Consider the following 17925-nt stretch of genomic DNA (forward strand, 5'->3'; position numbering starts at 1 on the left):
ATATTCAACAGGATTCAATAGGGAAGGATAATTTTAAGATATGTTAGATTTATCAAATGATTCCAACAATCCAAACTATTAAAATTGGCCTACTCCTTTTTTTAGCAAAGTTCCGTCGGTAATTCCTAAGTCTCTGTATCGAAGAAAAGGAAAGGAATGATAAGGACATTCGGTGGGTAAAAGAGGAGGTCACGCTGTTCGCAGAATGAGTGGCATGAGAAAAAAGCTGGCATAAAGGAAATATGGATAAATAAAGGAAACATACAAGCACACACACACACACACAGACACACACAAAGACACATAAACACTCGGCGAAGGGAAATATGATTGAGATGCAGAAGCAGCAGCGGCAGCAGCAGCCAACAAGGACGAGAAAATAAAGTATGAAAGGCGTACCAAAGGAGCAGCAGCGACGTTGCCTTCGATGCTCCGCCTAAAGTTGTCATAATTTGCTATGCGTTTTATTTATTTGTCGACCGGTCGATCCGCTGCGCATATATAAAAATCGCTGCTGCTGCTGCTGCTGTGGATGACGCCGAAGATGATGATGTTGGTTGTCGTTGGCTCATTTTATTTTTTCCCTTGCGCTCAGCCGTCTCGCACACTAACACGAAAGCAGCCGGCAGCCGATTGAGAGCCAGCAGCCCTGTGAGAAGGCCGAGAGCCCTGGCCCTTAAGTACACACAAACACACACACCCTAACATGCACGCTCGCACACAGTGAAACGAGTTTTGTTTACGCTCGCAGAGGGAGTGGCTAACATTCGGGCCTCAACAGTCTTATACGTTATTTCCCCAGCTGTTAAACTGAATTTCGAAAATGTTATGCCACTCTTTGTATTTCCCTCTCGCTTTTTCTCTCTTCTCTTTCTCGCTTTCTCTCTCTCTCTCTCTCTATCTCTATCTCATTCTCTGTGTATGTGTCTTCTTGGGGAGCAGCGTCGTGGTGCTCTCGGTAGCTTTTTGCACAAGTGCCACCGTGCCACTGCCACTGCCACTGCCACCCTGAATGCCCCAAACGAGAGGCAGCAGACACTTCGCTCCAGCTCGCAGGACACGGACAGAGCTGCGCGCCACAAAGTTGCAGCCCGTCGTGTCCGATTCGTTGCTGTTGTAGTCGTTGTACTGCTGCGTACTGCCAGTCGTCGTCGTATTCCGCGGCAAGTGCAGAAGTTCGCCAAAGTGCGCCGCTGCCGCTGTCGTTGTCGTTGCTGTTGCCGTTGCCTTCGCCGAAAGGGGGCAAGCGAGAGACCGCGACCGCGCGCTTCTAGTTCAACTTGTGTTCAGTATAAAATCCATAAAGGACATTCTGACGTCGACGTCGCCTGGCTCTGGTTCTGTTTTTAAGGCTGCTCCTGTGTGCTTCGTGTGTAATCCTGGCCATTGCTTGGCATCTATCAGCTTGCCTGCCTGATTCTCGGCGTCGACGCCAGCAGCGACACCAACGTGGCTCCGGCCGCGGCTCCCAAGCTCCTCAGTCATTTTGTTCAGTCAGCCAGCCATCGAGGCAGGGCAGTGCCAGTGCCAGTGCTTTTGGCCAGCCTCAGACGCCTGCCAGCCAGCCGATAGCCGACAGCCGCCAGCTAATTTGCCATTCACAAAACAACAAAAATATACACAAAAATACAAAAAAAAAAAAAAGAAATACATATAACTAAATAACAAAAAAAAAATATATATTATTATTGCCAAATTGCCAGCGGACAGCAGTTAACGGTAACAAAAGCTGCAGCAGCGTCGACGCTGCTTTAACTGCGTGAGCGTGCGTAAGTGCGTGCCTCTACATATGTGTGTGTGTGTGTGTGTGAGTGCGTTGTGATGGGCGGGGGGCATATACCATATGTGGGCGTGGGCGTGTGGGCCTGCAAAGGGAAACGCTCGTGCTTTTTTGCGGTCGCGCGTGTTTAATTAATCATAAAATATTCATCCAAATGCAAATGGCCGACGACCATTTTAAGAAATAAACAATAAATATGAAACAGAAAAGTTTTATGCCACACAAAATACATAGAAAACTAAACCACAAACGCAAATTCAAACCATAAAACGAAAAAGTGTAAAACAAAAGAACTCTCCTCAAAATCCTTGTCAAGGATTGGCAACCTGCCGTCGGCAATTCATTTGAAATTGGTAAAAGATATCAAAGTGGATAACTGAGATAACCCAAAACTCAAGCGGAACTAAGGGAGAAGGTAAGTAAAACAAAACTAACTTCGGTGACAAATAAAAAAAAATTAAATAAATTCAGGAAATTATCTTAATCTAGACCCATTTACTTAAATAATAATTCGTTGGTGTGATAATATGGAAAATAGTCAAGTGCACACAATATAATCGGATTCTGAAAATTGTAATTTTAAGTCTGAAATTAAAAATATGTAAGCTAGAATGTTTTGCAACCAAATGCATATTGAAAAATACTCAAAATACGTTTCTTGGGCATAAATAATTTGTTTTGTGCCAACGTAACACGTACCCAAAGCAATAACAAAATAATCAATACTATTCGAAATGAAATTTCATAGTTTAGGGAAAATAAATCTTCGATTAGAATTGCATAAGGTGTAGTCTTATAGAAACTAAATCAAAAGTAGCAAAAAGAACAAAATGAGTTAAATCGATAACAGGTTTAAGCCAGAAAGTTTAACCAAAACAGAATATGATAAATATATAATTAATAAAGCTCCTATTGCATAGAAGAATCACCGTAGATGAGCCCCATAAGAGTTACCAACCAACCGCCAAATTGTTTCTATGTTGAAATATATAACCCTAATTAAAAATCCTCTTTCAAAATGCAGAATACATTTGTGTGTTTGATACTGAAGAACTTTTAAAAAGCTTAACATATCAATTATTCTTTGATTTGCTTTGCTTGAGTGTTAATATCTTATTAGAGTTCAATTGTGTAACAAGAGACATACATATGTAGACCATGTAGAGCCTAACTAAGCGGGAATTGTCTCATACAAACTTAAACTATTATCTTAAACTTTCAGCTTGTGTTTTGTAAATGTATTTCCTATTCATTAACAAACCCATTTTTATACCCTTGCAGAGGGTATTATAAAATTGGTCAGATGTTTGTAACGCACAGAAGGAGACGTTTCCGACCCCATAAAGTATATATATTCTTGATCAGCATGAGAAGCTAAGTCGATATAGCCATGTCCGTCTGTCCGTCTGTCCGTCTGTCCGTCTGTCCGTCTGTCCGTCTGTCCGTCTGTCCGTCGGTGCGTACGCGTTTTACTCAGCCATCTTAAGAGCTATCGGGATGAAATTTTTTTTGGGAGCTTTTTTTTACCCGGGTGAGATAAAGTATGAAAATCTTTGGGATCGGACTACTATATCATATAGCTCTGGAACAAAAATTTTTGCAAAAATTGGAGTATCCCCATGAAATTTACCAATATAATAGAATTTGATATAAAATCTCAGATCCCAAAATTTGACCCTGATCGGATAAATAGAACACAAGTTACAGTCTATATAAATCGGTTCAATCGCTGCCGGCAGCTCTGCTTGCTGCCTACTACGTCATCATCAAATCAACAGAGCACATGCATACACACACAGACGCAACGCTACATAAACTGTATGTGTATGCGTGCGTTGCTTTGCTTAGGGAATGAGGGAAGAAGAAGAACAAATTGTACATAGTATGAAGAGTAAAATTGTTTTGTTTGTATATTAATGAATTGAGTTGCAGAAAAGAAATTTTGAACATGTGAAATTATTATTGTCAAGGACTGCAAGGGTATATAAACTTCGGCATAGCCGAATTTAACTTCTTTGATATTTAATGATAAGATTCTTGCCTTACTTAATAATCGATTTTTAGAATTCCAGATTTTCAAGTTGTGAAGTTAAAATTATTAGTTTGAGGTCACATATTTATGTATGTATTTAGTTTATTCATTTAACTCACCCTTATCTTACTTTTAAGGACCACATAATGTGGTCAAAGCCTTATTTTTTAGGCCAACAAGTGCACCACAAAATGCCAGGTTTTCTTTCCCCAATTTTTAATGTTGCTGTTACCTTGTTGTGTGAGTGGCGATTATTTTAACTTTGACACTTTATGCGAAAGGAGGACATGCAACCAAAGCAACAGCTACAACATCAACAGCAAGAGCGACAACGACAACAACAACTTAAAGTTGCATGTCGAAGCTTATGTCAAAGTTAACATTAATACAACTACTTTGGGCCTCCAACACAACAAAAAGCCTTTGGGGGATGGCCAAGGTGAGACGCATATCAACAGCCGAAGTCTCTCAGAGCCAGAGGATATGACAAAGTACATGAATGTGTGTGTCCATGTTATGCAACCAGTAACTTCAGCCCACACCCAAAAACCAAAAAACCCAAGACTACAACAAACAAAATTAAAAAAAAAAAAAGCAACATCGGACGCATGTCAAGAATAAAATTAGCACAGAAAAACAGAGAAAGGGAGACACAGTAAGTGGGGGAGGTTAAACGAAAAGATGACAGGTGTCAAGTCAGCGTGTCAAAGATACAAAAAGTATCTTGTAGACACACTCGCACATACATACATACATGCACATGATGATGACGATGATGATAAGTTGGCTTAGTCTTCAATCAGACCAAATGCAACTTGAGACAGTTTAATGCTGTATTTTCTTTTCTTTTTCTCTTTTATTCCATTTCCATGGTTTCTCTCCATTTCTAATTGCTTTATTGTCTTGATGAATTTATGACAATATCTAGTGATATATATTTCTCTATACAATCTGCTGCTGCTGCCGGGTGCTGACAATAAATTCATTTTCTCTTCATTTATAAAATATTTGAAACGTTTTCCTTTTCGTTCGCAGCTAAAGTCTATTTTTCATTTTTGCTTGTTGCGTTTTTATTATACATAAATACATATGTATGTATGTATATACAAACAAATATATTTATTTATTTATTTTCATTTTAATACACCACCAAAAATTTATACATACATATGTATGTATGTATGTATATATATATTTTGTATTATGACAGAAATGTTGTCTGAACGCTCATTTCAATATCCCCTCCTTAAACTTTTTCATCATTTTATTTTGATTACTCTTCCCAAATGGGGATATGTGCATTTTATGAGAAAGTTTGTGCAGGTCCTCCGGGTCAAAATTATTCAAAAGCTTTACACAAATCTAGTTTAAATGCAATACTAAAGTGATTCACTTTTGTCTTCTTGGGTTGGTAACATGTAAATTTATAAGGGTACAGAAACTTCGATCAGCTGAACTTGATTCTTCTTTGACGCTTGTTGTTGTTGGGGCCGTCAGTGTCCGAAATATTTTGCCAAATGGTGCAAAAGTTTTTATTATTTTCGTGCGATATTTTGTAATGTGGGGCGTTTGAAAAATATTTTGTATCAGAAATATGCCGCGACGCCACACACATGCGAATCTGCAAATATCTGTATTCTATCTATCTATCGGCTTGCGAAAATAGTTCGACATTTTACTGAATGTTTCAGTCTGATTTTGATTGTTGTTTTTCATTTTTATTCTGCGATTGAGTTTTAATAAACGTGAGCTAATTCGATGAGCTGCATGAATTAAATTTTTATTGTTTAGCCAGACAATTGATGGAATTAATTAAACCAATGTTGGCTAATATAGATCTAGGAAGTTGAGTTCTCTGCAAAATTGTTAACTTAATACCAGTTGAAAGGAAAATGCCATAATATGAGTGATTAAGAACTCACAATTGGCCAAATATCAAAAATGGCCCAAATGTTCGGTGGCAGAAGATTCCGACAAGGGGGAAATACACAGCAAGTGTTCAAAAACCCCACGAATGAGGATAATGGAGAGGGTAGTTCCAGCAAGAGGGGTGTCTACAGCATATATGTGTGTGTGTGTGTGTTTTGCTTGGGTACTTTGCATAGATTGTCCACTTTAGATTAGGCCATGAATAATTTATGTGCGTCTCTTATGATTTTAATTGTTTGCAATGGCAGCTTAACAACTCTTTCCCCTTCCCCCTTCCACTTCTATACTACTCCCTGCATGCGCTCCCCTCACCAGGGCTCCTTTATTATTCCTTTCAACCAAAAAAAAAAACCAGAGGGCCGGGGCTAACTTCGACCGCGTCAAAGTTTGTATACCCTTGCAACTTTTTTGGTAACTCTATCCTTACCTCTTAGCCATCAATGTGAAAGAACGTTTTATCTAAAAAGGCTTAAGCTTGAGAAAGAAAGGCCTACAATCATAGGAAATAACGAAGATATTGATCAAAGTCACTGTTTTCCACCGATCGTTCCTATGGGAGCTATATGATATAGTCACCCGATCTTTATCAAATTCGGCACAGTCATTAACATACAATATATTAAATTAAGAAATGTTTAATTTAAAAGCAATCGCGTTAAAAGTAACGAAGTTATTTACAAAAGTCACTGTTTTCGACCATTCGTTCCTATGGGAGCTATATGATATAGTCACCTGATCTTGATCAAATTTGGCATAGTCGCTTATAGGCGTAGTAAACTCTCTAATATTAAGTTTCACGACAATAGCTCAGAAAATAACGAAGGTATTGAGAAAGTCACTGTTCGTGACTTGGCCGTTTGTATGGGAGCTATATTATATAGTCACCCAATCTTGATCAAAATTGGCATAGTCGCTTATAGGCGTAGTAAACTCTCTAATATTAAGTTTCACGACAATAGCTCAGAAAATAACGAAGTTATTGAGAAAGTCACTGTTTGTGACTTGGCCGTTTGTATGGGAGCTATATGATATAGTCACCCGATCTTGATCAAATTTGGCATAGTCGCTTATAGGCTTAGTAAACTCTCTAATATTAAGTTTCACGATAATAGCATAGAAAATAACGAAGTTATTGAGAAAAGTCACTGTTCGTGACTTTGGGGTTTGTATGGGAGCTATATGATATAGTGGTCCGATCCGGCTGAATCCGAGATATACAACGCCTGCAGTATATACAAGCCTACGTGCAAAATTTCAGCTCTGTAGCTCTTACGGTCTAGGAGGAGTTTGCGTTGATCCAGACGGACGGACGGACGGACGGACGGACGGACGGACGGACGGACGGACGGACATGGCTAGTTGAACTCGTCTCGTCGTGCTGATCAAGAATATATATACTTTGTATGGTCGGAGATGCTTCGTTCTATGCGTTGCACACTTCTGACCAAAATTAATATACCCTTTTTGCAAGGGTATAAAAAGACATAAAAACCGAAAGCGCCCCAAAAGCAAAATGCAAAAACAATACAAATTCATCTACAGGCCAAAACCAGGAGACCGTTGTCAATGTGTGTGTGTGTGTGTGTGTCTTCCCTTTCGCTGCTCAGACCCCTCCTTGGCCTACACTGACACGTTCCAGCCACTTGGCTTGCCTGTCCTGCCGCTGAGACACGCAGACATTTGCATTTCTCACACACAAATGTACAATGTATCCCTCTCTCACTCACTCTCTCTCTCTCTGTGTCTCTTTCTCTCTATATGTATATCTCTTACTGACTTAATGAAAACGGTGTGAGATTGTGTGTGCATTTGTGTTTGTGTGTGGCGCTTGCCTCCAACCTTTACGTCTGCTTTTGCTTCTGCTCAACTGGTTGACTGACCCTCGTCCCTCTCCATTATGGTCTTCCTTCTTTCCTGTCTGGCTTCGTTCCATTTCGTTTCTTTCTCACAAAAATTATATGAAAATTATACCAATTCAACTCATAAAATTTTTTCAACTTAATAAATTTGCAGACATTTTGTAAAGTTGCTGGCGGGTGGCAGACTGTGGACATTGGATAGCGGGGAAGTGGGAACTCGTCCAGCGATTCAGCCATTGGTCGCTGGCAGTGGGCTCTGTTTGACTTTTAAGCGCCTTTTTAACCACGATGACGTCTCCTTCCCTCCCCATTAAACCGGCCGCCCCTGATATCGAACAAGCGAAAAATGGTTACTGGCCCCAGACAGAAGTGAACTAAAACTTGGCATATTTTAAATGAAGCTCATAAATTTGTCTCGTACAATTCCTACATTTCGGTTTCTTTCTTTCATTTTCTTCTATCTGCACCCCTTGCTTCTCCCAGCGTTTCTTATCTATTGTTGGCAAATTTATAGATCAAAAATGGTGGAGAAACTGTTTCTGTTCACTGCTGAAATTGCCTAATGCCAAAATTTCGATTAAAACGTTTTATCATGGAACGAAAAAAGGCATCAAGCCTATGAAAACATTTAAAACTTTAATAGAAAACACGCATCATTATGAACATATGTATTTGTACATATATTTTTGATAAGATACAACGATCCAAGTCAAGTAAGTAACTTTTCACATCAATTGACATAATACAGATGCTCAAATAGATTCTCATATTCCCGATTGGCTTGATCGATCGATGGGGAATAACAAACTTCCATGTTTTGCTTCATTCACGCAAAGTGTTTATGTTTGCAGACCGTGAGTTTCATTTCATTCAGAAAGATTTTCCCGGATATAGCTAGGGTACTATATATACACATACATATATACATATAGGCAGTAAGAGCTGGCGCCCATCAATCAATCAAGCAAATTGCAGCAAATTTTGATCAATATCCGCTTGAGAAGTCAGTGAATGAGGTGAAATTTACTTCGTGAGGGTCGAAAGGGGTGGTGGCGGTGGTCTGAGGGGATGGCGGCGCCCAAGCAAATAAAACAAATGTATAAGCATAATTTACGATTTAGTCAAATGATGGACGCTTAGTAGATACAAAAGACTTTGAGTTCCTTCGTTTTGGTGCGTTTGTTGGACCACCTGCTGACAGGAAACTTTAGTTGAAGTTTAGTTCATTCAATGTAGTTATTTTTGCTGCGCATCGATGACAAAGGAAATGAAAGGGATGGAGCTAGGTATAGTAGCAAAGTTAGGGACAGAGACAGAAAAAGGAATTTCCATTTACACTCTCTCACTCTTAACCACACTCACTCACCTTAGACAGACAGACTTCTTTAACTTCTTTAAGCGTCTGCCAGCATCTTTGCTGAGGTTGTTGGGGCAATTGCGGAAGTTTTATGTTTTTGGCTGTGCGTAAATCGCTCAAGAAAATCAGCTCAAGTGGAATAAGTTGTGGCCAAGGCATTCAAGGGTTAGTGGGGCTGACTGCTTGGCTGGCTGGCTGGCTAGCAACTGGCTGAGTCTTTGTGTGGGTCTGACGCTGGGCGAACTAACTTCATTTTCGGTTAACACTTTGCTTTCGTAGGCAACCCAGAGAAGTTCAGTAGGAGCCATGGGAAAACGACCCCAACAGAAAACTGATGCCTGCTACTGTAGCTGCTGCTGAGTCTTGCATTTAACAAATTGATTTCGGATGAGGCCATCATCGGAGGCATTGATAGAAATACTATACGATGTGTGGGTGAGGGCACGAGTGTGCGCCTCGACGATGATTGCCAATCGATATAGTTAAACAGCATCCCAAATCGCAACAATCTGGGAGCAGGCCAGGGCTGGGATGGGACGCGTGTGCGTGTATGTTTACCTTTGCCAATAAATTCACTTAATTGCCGGGAAATAATCATAAAGCAATCGCCCGTAATGCCTCTTCTCTCTATCATCTCGCAGCTCACGTGTATGCCATGTATCTCCGGCGGACGCATTTTCCTATTGCCTCATGAGTCATGATGTTGAAATCGATATTGATATTGCTATTAAGCTTCTATAGTTGCTCCCTTTTGGTCATTGACTAAATTTGATTCATACCTATAGAAGTACTTACTGTTTTTGTTAATTTTCAAATTTCTGAGCCTGTATTTTAATTCAATAAGTTCATAATTCTTGAAGGATTCTTACAATGATAACAAGTAAAACAAAATAAAAACAATCGTTCCGAAAAGTATGGTTTCAGAGTTATCACGGACTGGAGACTGGCGGGAAAGTTATCCCAGAATAATATTCCATTGCGTTCATTGAAAAAAAATTGTTGTTCTTACATCATTAAGGTTCTTCAACTCTCGAGATTACGGCAGAGTGTTGTTATATGTATGTTAGGTGCTTTCTGGTCAGAGACCCGTTGGAGCATTTCCGTGTCTTACGACACAAGTGACCCACAGTCAGAGTTTCACAAATTTTTTGATTGATGTGGGAAGGCGGGGGAGGGTGGTTGGTGAGGCGATTGGAGGGAGATGTTAAATTAGCTATAGCTCGAATAAATCGCATGAAATCAAAAACAAAATCCAAAAGTTATGCTGAGTGATTCCAAATGAAATATATCAATAAATTACACAGAACACAGGCCCATGCGGATGGCTCATGCAAAAAGTGAACGCTGTTTTGGGATCGGGCAGGCCAATCCAAAGCCAGAGTCCAGTCCAGGCTGAAATTAAGTTATACGCGCCTAATAATATGCAACCACTGGACCTGGTTTGGCCAGGTCTCGGCTGGGCGGGGGTTACTCAATTATTCAACGCCTCAAAAATTGCGCCATTGCCTGGCTCTATTCATATATTCAAAAATAAATTTATCATAAAGTCTGGCACAAAAGGGGCTGCTGACTCCTTACGTGGTGACTTCGGTCTGATTCCATCTCTAACTTCATCTCCATCTTACCATCTCATCTTGTTCTCATTCACAGGGTGTTGTCCATGAAGCAGCCGCCATTGTGAGATCGGTGGCCACCCGATCCGGCTAAGCTACCGATCCGGCAGAGGATAATATGTGTTCAATATTTCGCAATCGCATTAATTATCGTGGCCCAAAGAGTGGAGGTGGCTCGGGCACGGGCTCTGGCTCTGTCTCTGCCTCAGGTGGTGGTGGAGGGGCCGACAGCGATAGCCTTTTGGCCAAGGAGCTGGATGCGGATAGTAATAATAATGCAAGTGTCCAGCAGTCAACAACCCCAGATGATGATGAGCGGGAAATGGACTCGCCAGAGATGGCGGATGCATCCGCTTCCGCATCTGAGGAGCCCATGGACAACAGTAATGAGGCCTTGGATCTGTCGGTGATTTCGGGCAATCGCTTGGCCTCGAGCGGGCATGTGGCCTTGGAAGCTTTACAACATACCAAAGTGGCAGTGGCCCAATTTGCGGCCACAACGCATGCCAACGATCTGGCCATGGTCCAGTCTACTATATTCAATGTGCAGAGGCAGCATCTGATGCAGCTGCAGCTCATCCAGCATCTACAGAGTCAATTGAAGCGAGCAGGAGGCATTCTTTCCCGGCAGCAGGATGAGCGAGATGAAGAAGAGGACACACGGAATGAAGAGCAAGAGGATAACGAACAGGAGGAGAATCACCAGCCAGAGGAAACTCCCAAAGTCAACGGCTTGGCATTAGACGAGAAAGATAATAAGGAGAGGTTAATCGATAAAGATGACGAGGAGAGTTCAAAGACTGATAAGGCAGATGTAGATGGAGAAGTAATAGCGAAAGGAACAGGTACAGGCGAGCATGATAACAGCCAAGTGATTGCCCCTTTAATGTGCGACATTAGTTCGAGTCTAGCATCGAGTATTATAACTAATCATGATCCTCCCCCGGCACCGAATGAACCCAATTGCCTGGAAATGTTGCAACGTCGCACCGAAGAGGTTTTGGATTCTGCTTCGCAAAGTTTACATGCTGCCCAAATGCAAGAGGAGTACTCGGATTATGCCTCGAAAGAGGCTCAGAGCCGAGGCGAGATATTCAAGCATCGTTGCAAATATTGCGGCAAAATCTTTGGCAGCTACTCAGCACTGCAGATCCACTTGCGATCACACACGGGAGAGCGTCCTTTTCATTGCAATGTTTGTGGCAGTAAATTCACCACCAAGGGCAATCTAAAGGTTCATTATCAGCGGCATACACAGATCTTTCCTCCCATGCTTATGCCGCCAGTAGTGGTCAATGGTGTTGGTCCAGGAGGCCAAGCACAAGGATTGCCTCCACCGCCTCCTCCATCTGTGGAACACATAAGTATGCGTCTGCCCTTTGTTCCTCCTATGCCGCCTCCCGTAGAGCAAACAAATGAAAGGGAGCAGATGCAGAACCAGGACGAACAGGACAAAGAGAAAGAAAGGGAGAAGATCGAGCCAGAGAAAGAGCAAGAAATGGAAGAAATCCGGGGAATTGAGGAGCCAATGCAGCAGGCTGAGGATTTGAGTAAACCATTTCGAGAGAAAGAAAAATCCATTTCCCCCGTTGAACTGGTAGTGAAGTCACCCAAATGTCATACAGAAAAGGCGGAAATTGCCCCAGAAAAGGCAGAATTGATACCCAAATCACCATCCCTTAGCCGACGCAATGGCAATAGCCTTCGCAAGCGGCACTCCACTCCAAACACTCCGCCCGGAGGTGGCGACCTACACCCTCATCTTCAAGTTGGGGATTTGGATCTTCATATGGCCGCCGCTGCAAAGATAGTGCGACGATCTAGTCGTGAGGCGCCTGCTGAGTACTCTCTAGCCCAAATGGAACGCATTATTGACAAGTCCTGGGAGGATCTAATTGAGATTGATAAGACCTCAGAGACCTCCAAACTGCAACAGTTGGTGGACAACATTGAGAACAAATTAACCGATCCCAATCAGTGCATTTTTTGCCAAAAGGTCATGTCCTGCCGTAGTTCCCTGCAAATGCATATCCGCACCCACACAGGCGAAAGACCCTTCCGTTGCAAAATCTGCGGACGAGCTTTTGCCACCAAGGGTAATCTAAAGGCTCATATGAGCATTCACAAGATCAAACCACCAATGAGAAGTCAATTCAAGTGCCCCGTATGCCATCAAAAGTTTTCAAATGGCATCATATTGCAACAACACATAAGAATACATACTTTAGATGATGGTGGGGTAGCAGGAGGAGCAGGACTTGTTCCTGGACAAAACGATATGTCAGCTTTGGCAATGGAAGATCAAAATTCCCAAAAGTCAATGGGAACTTCAGATACTTTGGATTTCTCAACCACCATTTCGGATCATTCGGGTCAGCGGTCAGAATCATCGCAAGGAGGAGATTTCGATGAATTTATGACCATGGACAGTACGGACGATTCGCGAGATAATTCAAGCGTTGCCACTGCCACACCTTTGCCGCTTGATAAAGAAAAAGAGAGACGGGGTGAGCCTAGCGATGAGCGATCTAATCCCGATCTGGTCACTAATGAAATGCCCGCCATGGATCTATCTTCACCGCGCCTATTTGGTGTGGCTAACGGAAGTGGAGGAACCGCAACTGGTGCTGTACCAGGAGGAGGTGGTGGTGCAGCTATGCTTGGCGTGCCCATGCCACCAAATCTTCTGCTCATGGCCGCTGCTCGCGAGGAAATGCATGCCAAATTCCCGTTGCTGCCATTCGGCCCTCTTGGATTTATGGGTAAGTTACTCCACATCTCTTCTCTCCAACTGGTGACAGATGACAAAGCCCCTTTGTCTGTCACCTTTGACCCACTCAAGTCTCTGGGTATAGCTATAAATCTGCTAGCTACATAATTCAATTGGACCAAGACAAAGCATTCTCGATCCATCCCATTCCCATTCTCCTCCCAGTTCCCTGTTCGCAGATCGCAGTTCGCCTTTAAATTCCGCATCTTATTTATAAATTTAGCTACATTTCGGCGACAAAAGACGCCTTTGACGTTCGCTCTCTTTATTTTTCATTTCATTATGTCACAACATTGAAAGCATATGGAAATTTATTACCATATTGAAAAATATCGTACAGCACGTGGCGCAAATTAAATACATTCATCTATGTATATACGAGTATATGTAGTATGAATGATCTTGATCTCTGACCTATTGCCGTTTCATTGTGTGTTTGGGTAGGTCTGCATCCGCCTCCAAATGTGTGCAATTTATGCTTCAAAATGTTGCCCAATTTGGCAGCATTGGAGAATCATCTGCAGACGGAACATGCCAAAGAAATTTCACCAGGAATGGGAGCAGGAAACGGAGCGGCAACAAATCGTTCGGTCTGTAACGAATCATCTGGATCACCCTATCAGGGGGCCAAGGTGAGTATCTCTCATGCCTTAACTATCAATATTACACACAAAGTCCACCGATTATTCTTGTTTTTCGCTGGAATTCATTAGTTTCCCAATTATATTAAAGTCTTATATAAAGTCCAACCAACTAGTTACCTCATTGCGTATTACTTCAATCCACTTTCATATGATTCAATTTTGCAATGGTGAGAGCTAATGCCAGCTGACATTGAAATCGACTCATCGTCATTCCTTTAAGAGTTACTCGGATTCAGCCTCATTAATTAAAATGTTCCACGGGTCGGGCCGGTTAGTTGTTTGGCTCGCTCAATGGTTCGCCATATAAGGTGAGGGAAACTGGGCAACAATTCACGTTTATGGCCAGCATAGAGACGATACCCCTCTCCATACAAATTATGAGCACATTATTAATTGTTCGCTCATCTCACAACCAAGACGACGACGACGACGACGACGATTCTTTGCCATTATTATGAAGAAATTGTGGGCAAGTTGTGAGCATAGTTTTGCCTTAATTGCTGAGACGTTCCGCTCGGTGACCCCCGCCAAAGCCTCAGCTTTAAGTGTTCTGTGTTCACTTCGGTCTCAGATTATACCCTACTTCTTTTAGTGTTGTCAGATAGCTAGCTATGCCAATTATTCATTAAAGTGCGTTTTTACTTTAAGTACAAAATGCAGCGCATTAATAAATATATTTTTATTTTTGCTGCGGAAGAACCACTGGGTAATTCCAACTGTTGCCTCATCTCACCATGTTCTGGCTGACGCACTATGTGGCATTGTGTTCTATGACTAATGACATCGTTCATTATATTTTACATTCTTGGAGTATTTCCAAAATCCACAAATTTTAAATTCGAAACGCACAGGAGTGTATTAGGGCTTCCTAAAGACTTTTCTTCAGTTTATTCAAATTTTCTATTATTTAGTACATATCTGGCTATTCGTAAGCCAGTGTTAATAATACAGGAAGATTTCATTTCCCCTGTATAATAGAAACGATAGTTGAAATATTAGCTGGCAAATTCTACCTATTCTTGTTTCACTATTTTGAGTTTAATCCTGATCCGCTCCTGCATTTATCTTTGTTTGCAACGTAATATGTCATAACATTTTTAGCCAGTAATCATGAGGACCATCCCCCCAAGCCCCTCCTCGTTTGCTATCTTTGTGTCTCAGTATCCCTTTCTGGTCTTGACTATCTATGCAGCCGTTTTCGGTCGCTTAACACATTGTTGATGATCTACATCAGACGAACGGAGCGGAGGAAATTTCTAAATGATTCAAAAATTTTAAGTAATTACGAGAATGCATTATGATGATGCGAAATTTACGAGATGGTCGGATCGGATCGAGCCTGCTGTGGAGACGACTGTAGTCCAGGGCGAGTGAATTCGGATTCGAGTAGATTACCAAGAGGATGCCTGGTGATGTCGCCTGGTGCCGGATCGGTGGCGGTGTGTGCCATGCATTCAATGCAAATAAATTATGCTACGCTTTATGCAAAATTATTTAATCTTTTGTTTGTCGCGTCTGCACATCCCAAAGGGACAAGCACACGACCCCCAGAAACAATTGTTTTGCCATAAAAATATGAGATGAGATGATGTTGATGATGATTTTCTCTGTGAGAGACCGGGCGGCTTTGTCTGTTCTAAAGATAATTAGTTGGCATTATTACACGCGTTGGGCATGTTACTAGAACACACCACATTGTAAATTTTAAATTGTAAATTATGTTTTTGGTTTGCTTCTGTTAAAAATAAGATTATTAAGAGGCGCGCACGAGTCTGACAAGTGTGACATGAACGGCACATTAAATTGGAAATGCAAAAGAAATTAGCGCCCCTGAGGGATGGATGGGGGAGAGACAAATCATTTCGTTATATGTATTATTTTTAACTACACTTTCAGCTTACTCTCAATCCAAATCTGTTTGCCAAAAAGCCGCTTACAACTCCAAGCAACGACAAATTGTCAGAATCGATTAAATCGCGGGAGGATACTCCAACACCCACCCCAGTTAAGGAGGAGCTCGAACAGGATCCAATCCAAAGCGATGAAGGTGGTTGTGATGGAGGAGGAGCTGGATCTGGTTCAGGATCTAGCTATAATCAGGAGGCAGCTGATGCCGAACAATCCTTAATGAAAATGCAATTGCGTACGTTATTCCATTTGCCTTTGCCCTTTAAGAAACTCCTTCAATCTCTGTTTTTACAGATGCCCATCGCTTTCCAGCAAGTCCCTTAGATTTTCAGCAGGCCCTCATGTCTGCTGGTCCACCCACTTCTAGCCTTGATCCTCCTGTGAATAATAAGCACTTTTGTCATGTTTGTCGGCGTAACTTTAGTTCTAGTTCAGCTCTCCAGATTCACATGAGGACTCACACGGGCGATAAACCCTTTCAATGCAATGTCTGCCAAAAAGCCTTCACCACCAAGGGCAATCTCAAGGTGGGCGAAACACATTGCTTTAACTCTATCGTGAGGGCAGCACAAAAATTCCGCTTCTATTTCAGGTACATATGGGCACCCATATGTGGACGAATCCCACGTCGAGGCGCGGTAGACGCATGTCCCTGGAGTTGCCTATGCGTGGAGGTCCTGGCGGACCTTGTGGACCCGGTAGTGCTGGACAGGCAGTTGAACAAGAGTTTATGCAGCGACGACCTGAGATTTTTTTCCCCTACCTGCCTCCTTTTTTCAATGGATTGCCTCCAAAGGTAAGAACCCTTCAACATTCTGGTTCACGATGGATATCAGTGATATCTTAGGAAAAGAATTTGATCTTAGCTTTCATTTTCGCTAATCTTGAAAGTGTTCCTTCGTATCTTCTTGTTGCAGCCTGGTGAACTAAGCCCAGGAGCCTTTGCCAATATACCGCCACCTCATTTCTCAAATGGTTCCAAATACCCCTATCCACCTGGTCTGCTAGCTTTTCCTGGCTTCCTGGGAGCAGCTGGTGGCCAGCAACCCTATAATCTGGAGCGACGCAGCAGCAGCAAGTCCCCTACACCCGAACCCATGCAAAGTCCTCCTGCAAGGGAGGATGATATTGGAGTTGGTTCTATTTGGCATCCACTTAGTCGCATCAAATCGGAGAACAATCAAAATGATAATACAGAACGGGACAGCAGCAATGTGGATGATGAAAATCTGACCAATCGGCCAGAAGATGTTGAAGAATCAGAGTCGCATGACGAAGTAGTTGGTGAGAAGTAGCAATCACAATGTGGTTGAGACACATGGTTTTTGTGGAGTACATATCGTGAGCATAACCCTAAGCTTGATCTAGCAAACACACACACACACACATCTATATATACATAGAATATACGAATATATCCTTTGTGTCTATATTTAAATATAGAAAGAAAAAGAGAGAGTACGATCTTCAAGGCATTTAAATGCATTAAGTTTAGTGGATAAGTTGTAAAAATACGTCGCGAAAACGGAGGGATAGTGCGGGGAACGAAGAACTCAACGATTGAGAACTGCAGATCAAGGTTCCCCTTGATTAATTTTATGGCTATCTATAGAAATATCGATAAAAAAATAAAACATACACGTAACATAAAACTGTGGTAGTTGCATATATAAAGAAAAAACAAAAAACAAAAAAAAAAAACCGAACACAAAAAATGAATCAAGAATGGAATGATCAAAAATAATAAACGCGGCATAAAAATTGCAAACCAAAAAACTCTTTGACATTTCTTTTCCGGGAAGCAAGGGACATTCCACAGAGACAAAAAATCCCAACCGAATGGAGTTCAATAAATTCAGGCAAATTGGCATTTGGGTAAGTGTTCACGCCACGCGTATCCCATATATCATGATCCGCCCTCTTTACCACAGAGCAAACAGATGTTGCCTCTGCTTTAGTATCCCCCAACCAAAAAGATACTATATTATAAATATCAAAAAAACAAAAATTAAAATAAAATATTTCAGCTTTTG

The 17925-nt window shown here is 41.7% G+C and overlaps 1 protein-coding gene across 2 annotated transcripts; it reads left to right on the forward strand.

Moving 5' to 3' along the window:
• The first annotated feature begins 1203 nt into the window (after positions 1-1203).
• Positions 1204-17668, forward strand: salr (spalt-related). Of its 2 annotated transcripts, XM_068294489.1 has the most exons (7): positions 1204-2195; positions 10608-13332; positions 13785-13972; positions 15881-16127; positions 16187-16419; positions 16485-16688; positions 16810-17668. In XM_068294489.1, exons 2-7 carry the CDS (start codon positions 10689-10691, stop codon positions 17185-17187), a joined length of 3894 nt encoding a protein of 1297 aa, XP_068150590.1. In that variant the 5' UTR covers positions 1204-2195; positions 10608-10688; the 3' UTR covers positions 17188-17668. The 2 variants fall into 2 exon arrangements, with proteins under 2 accessions (XP_068150590.1, XP_068150591.1); XM_068294490.1 differs by lacking the exon at positions 1204-2195 and having other exon boundaries at positions 10529-13332.
• The last annotated feature ends 257 nt before the right edge of the window (positions 17669-17925 follow it).

This window comes from Drosophila tropicalis, unplaced genomic scaffold, assembly GCF_018151085.1.
Source record: "Drosophila tropicalis isolate 14030-0801.00 unplaced genomic scaffold, ASM1815108v1 contig_845, whole genome shotgun sequence".
In the NCBI taxonomy this organism is placed as follows: Eukaryota; Metazoa; Arthropoda; class Insecta; order Diptera; family Drosophilidae; genus Drosophila; species Drosophila tropicalis.

Coding starts and splice junctions, on each gene's coding strand:
- salr (XM_068294489.1), top strand. CDS start 10,689: ATGTGTTCAATATTTCGCAATCGCATTAATTATCGTGGCCCAAAGAGT. Junction 16,128..16,186: donor CTTAATGAAAATGCAATTGC/GTACGTTATTCC, acceptor CTGTTTTTACAG/ATGCCCATCGCTTTCCAGCA. Junction 16,420..16,484: donor CCACCAAGGGCAATCTCAAG/GTGGGCGAAACA, acceptor CTTCTATTTCAG/GTACATATGGGCACCCATAT.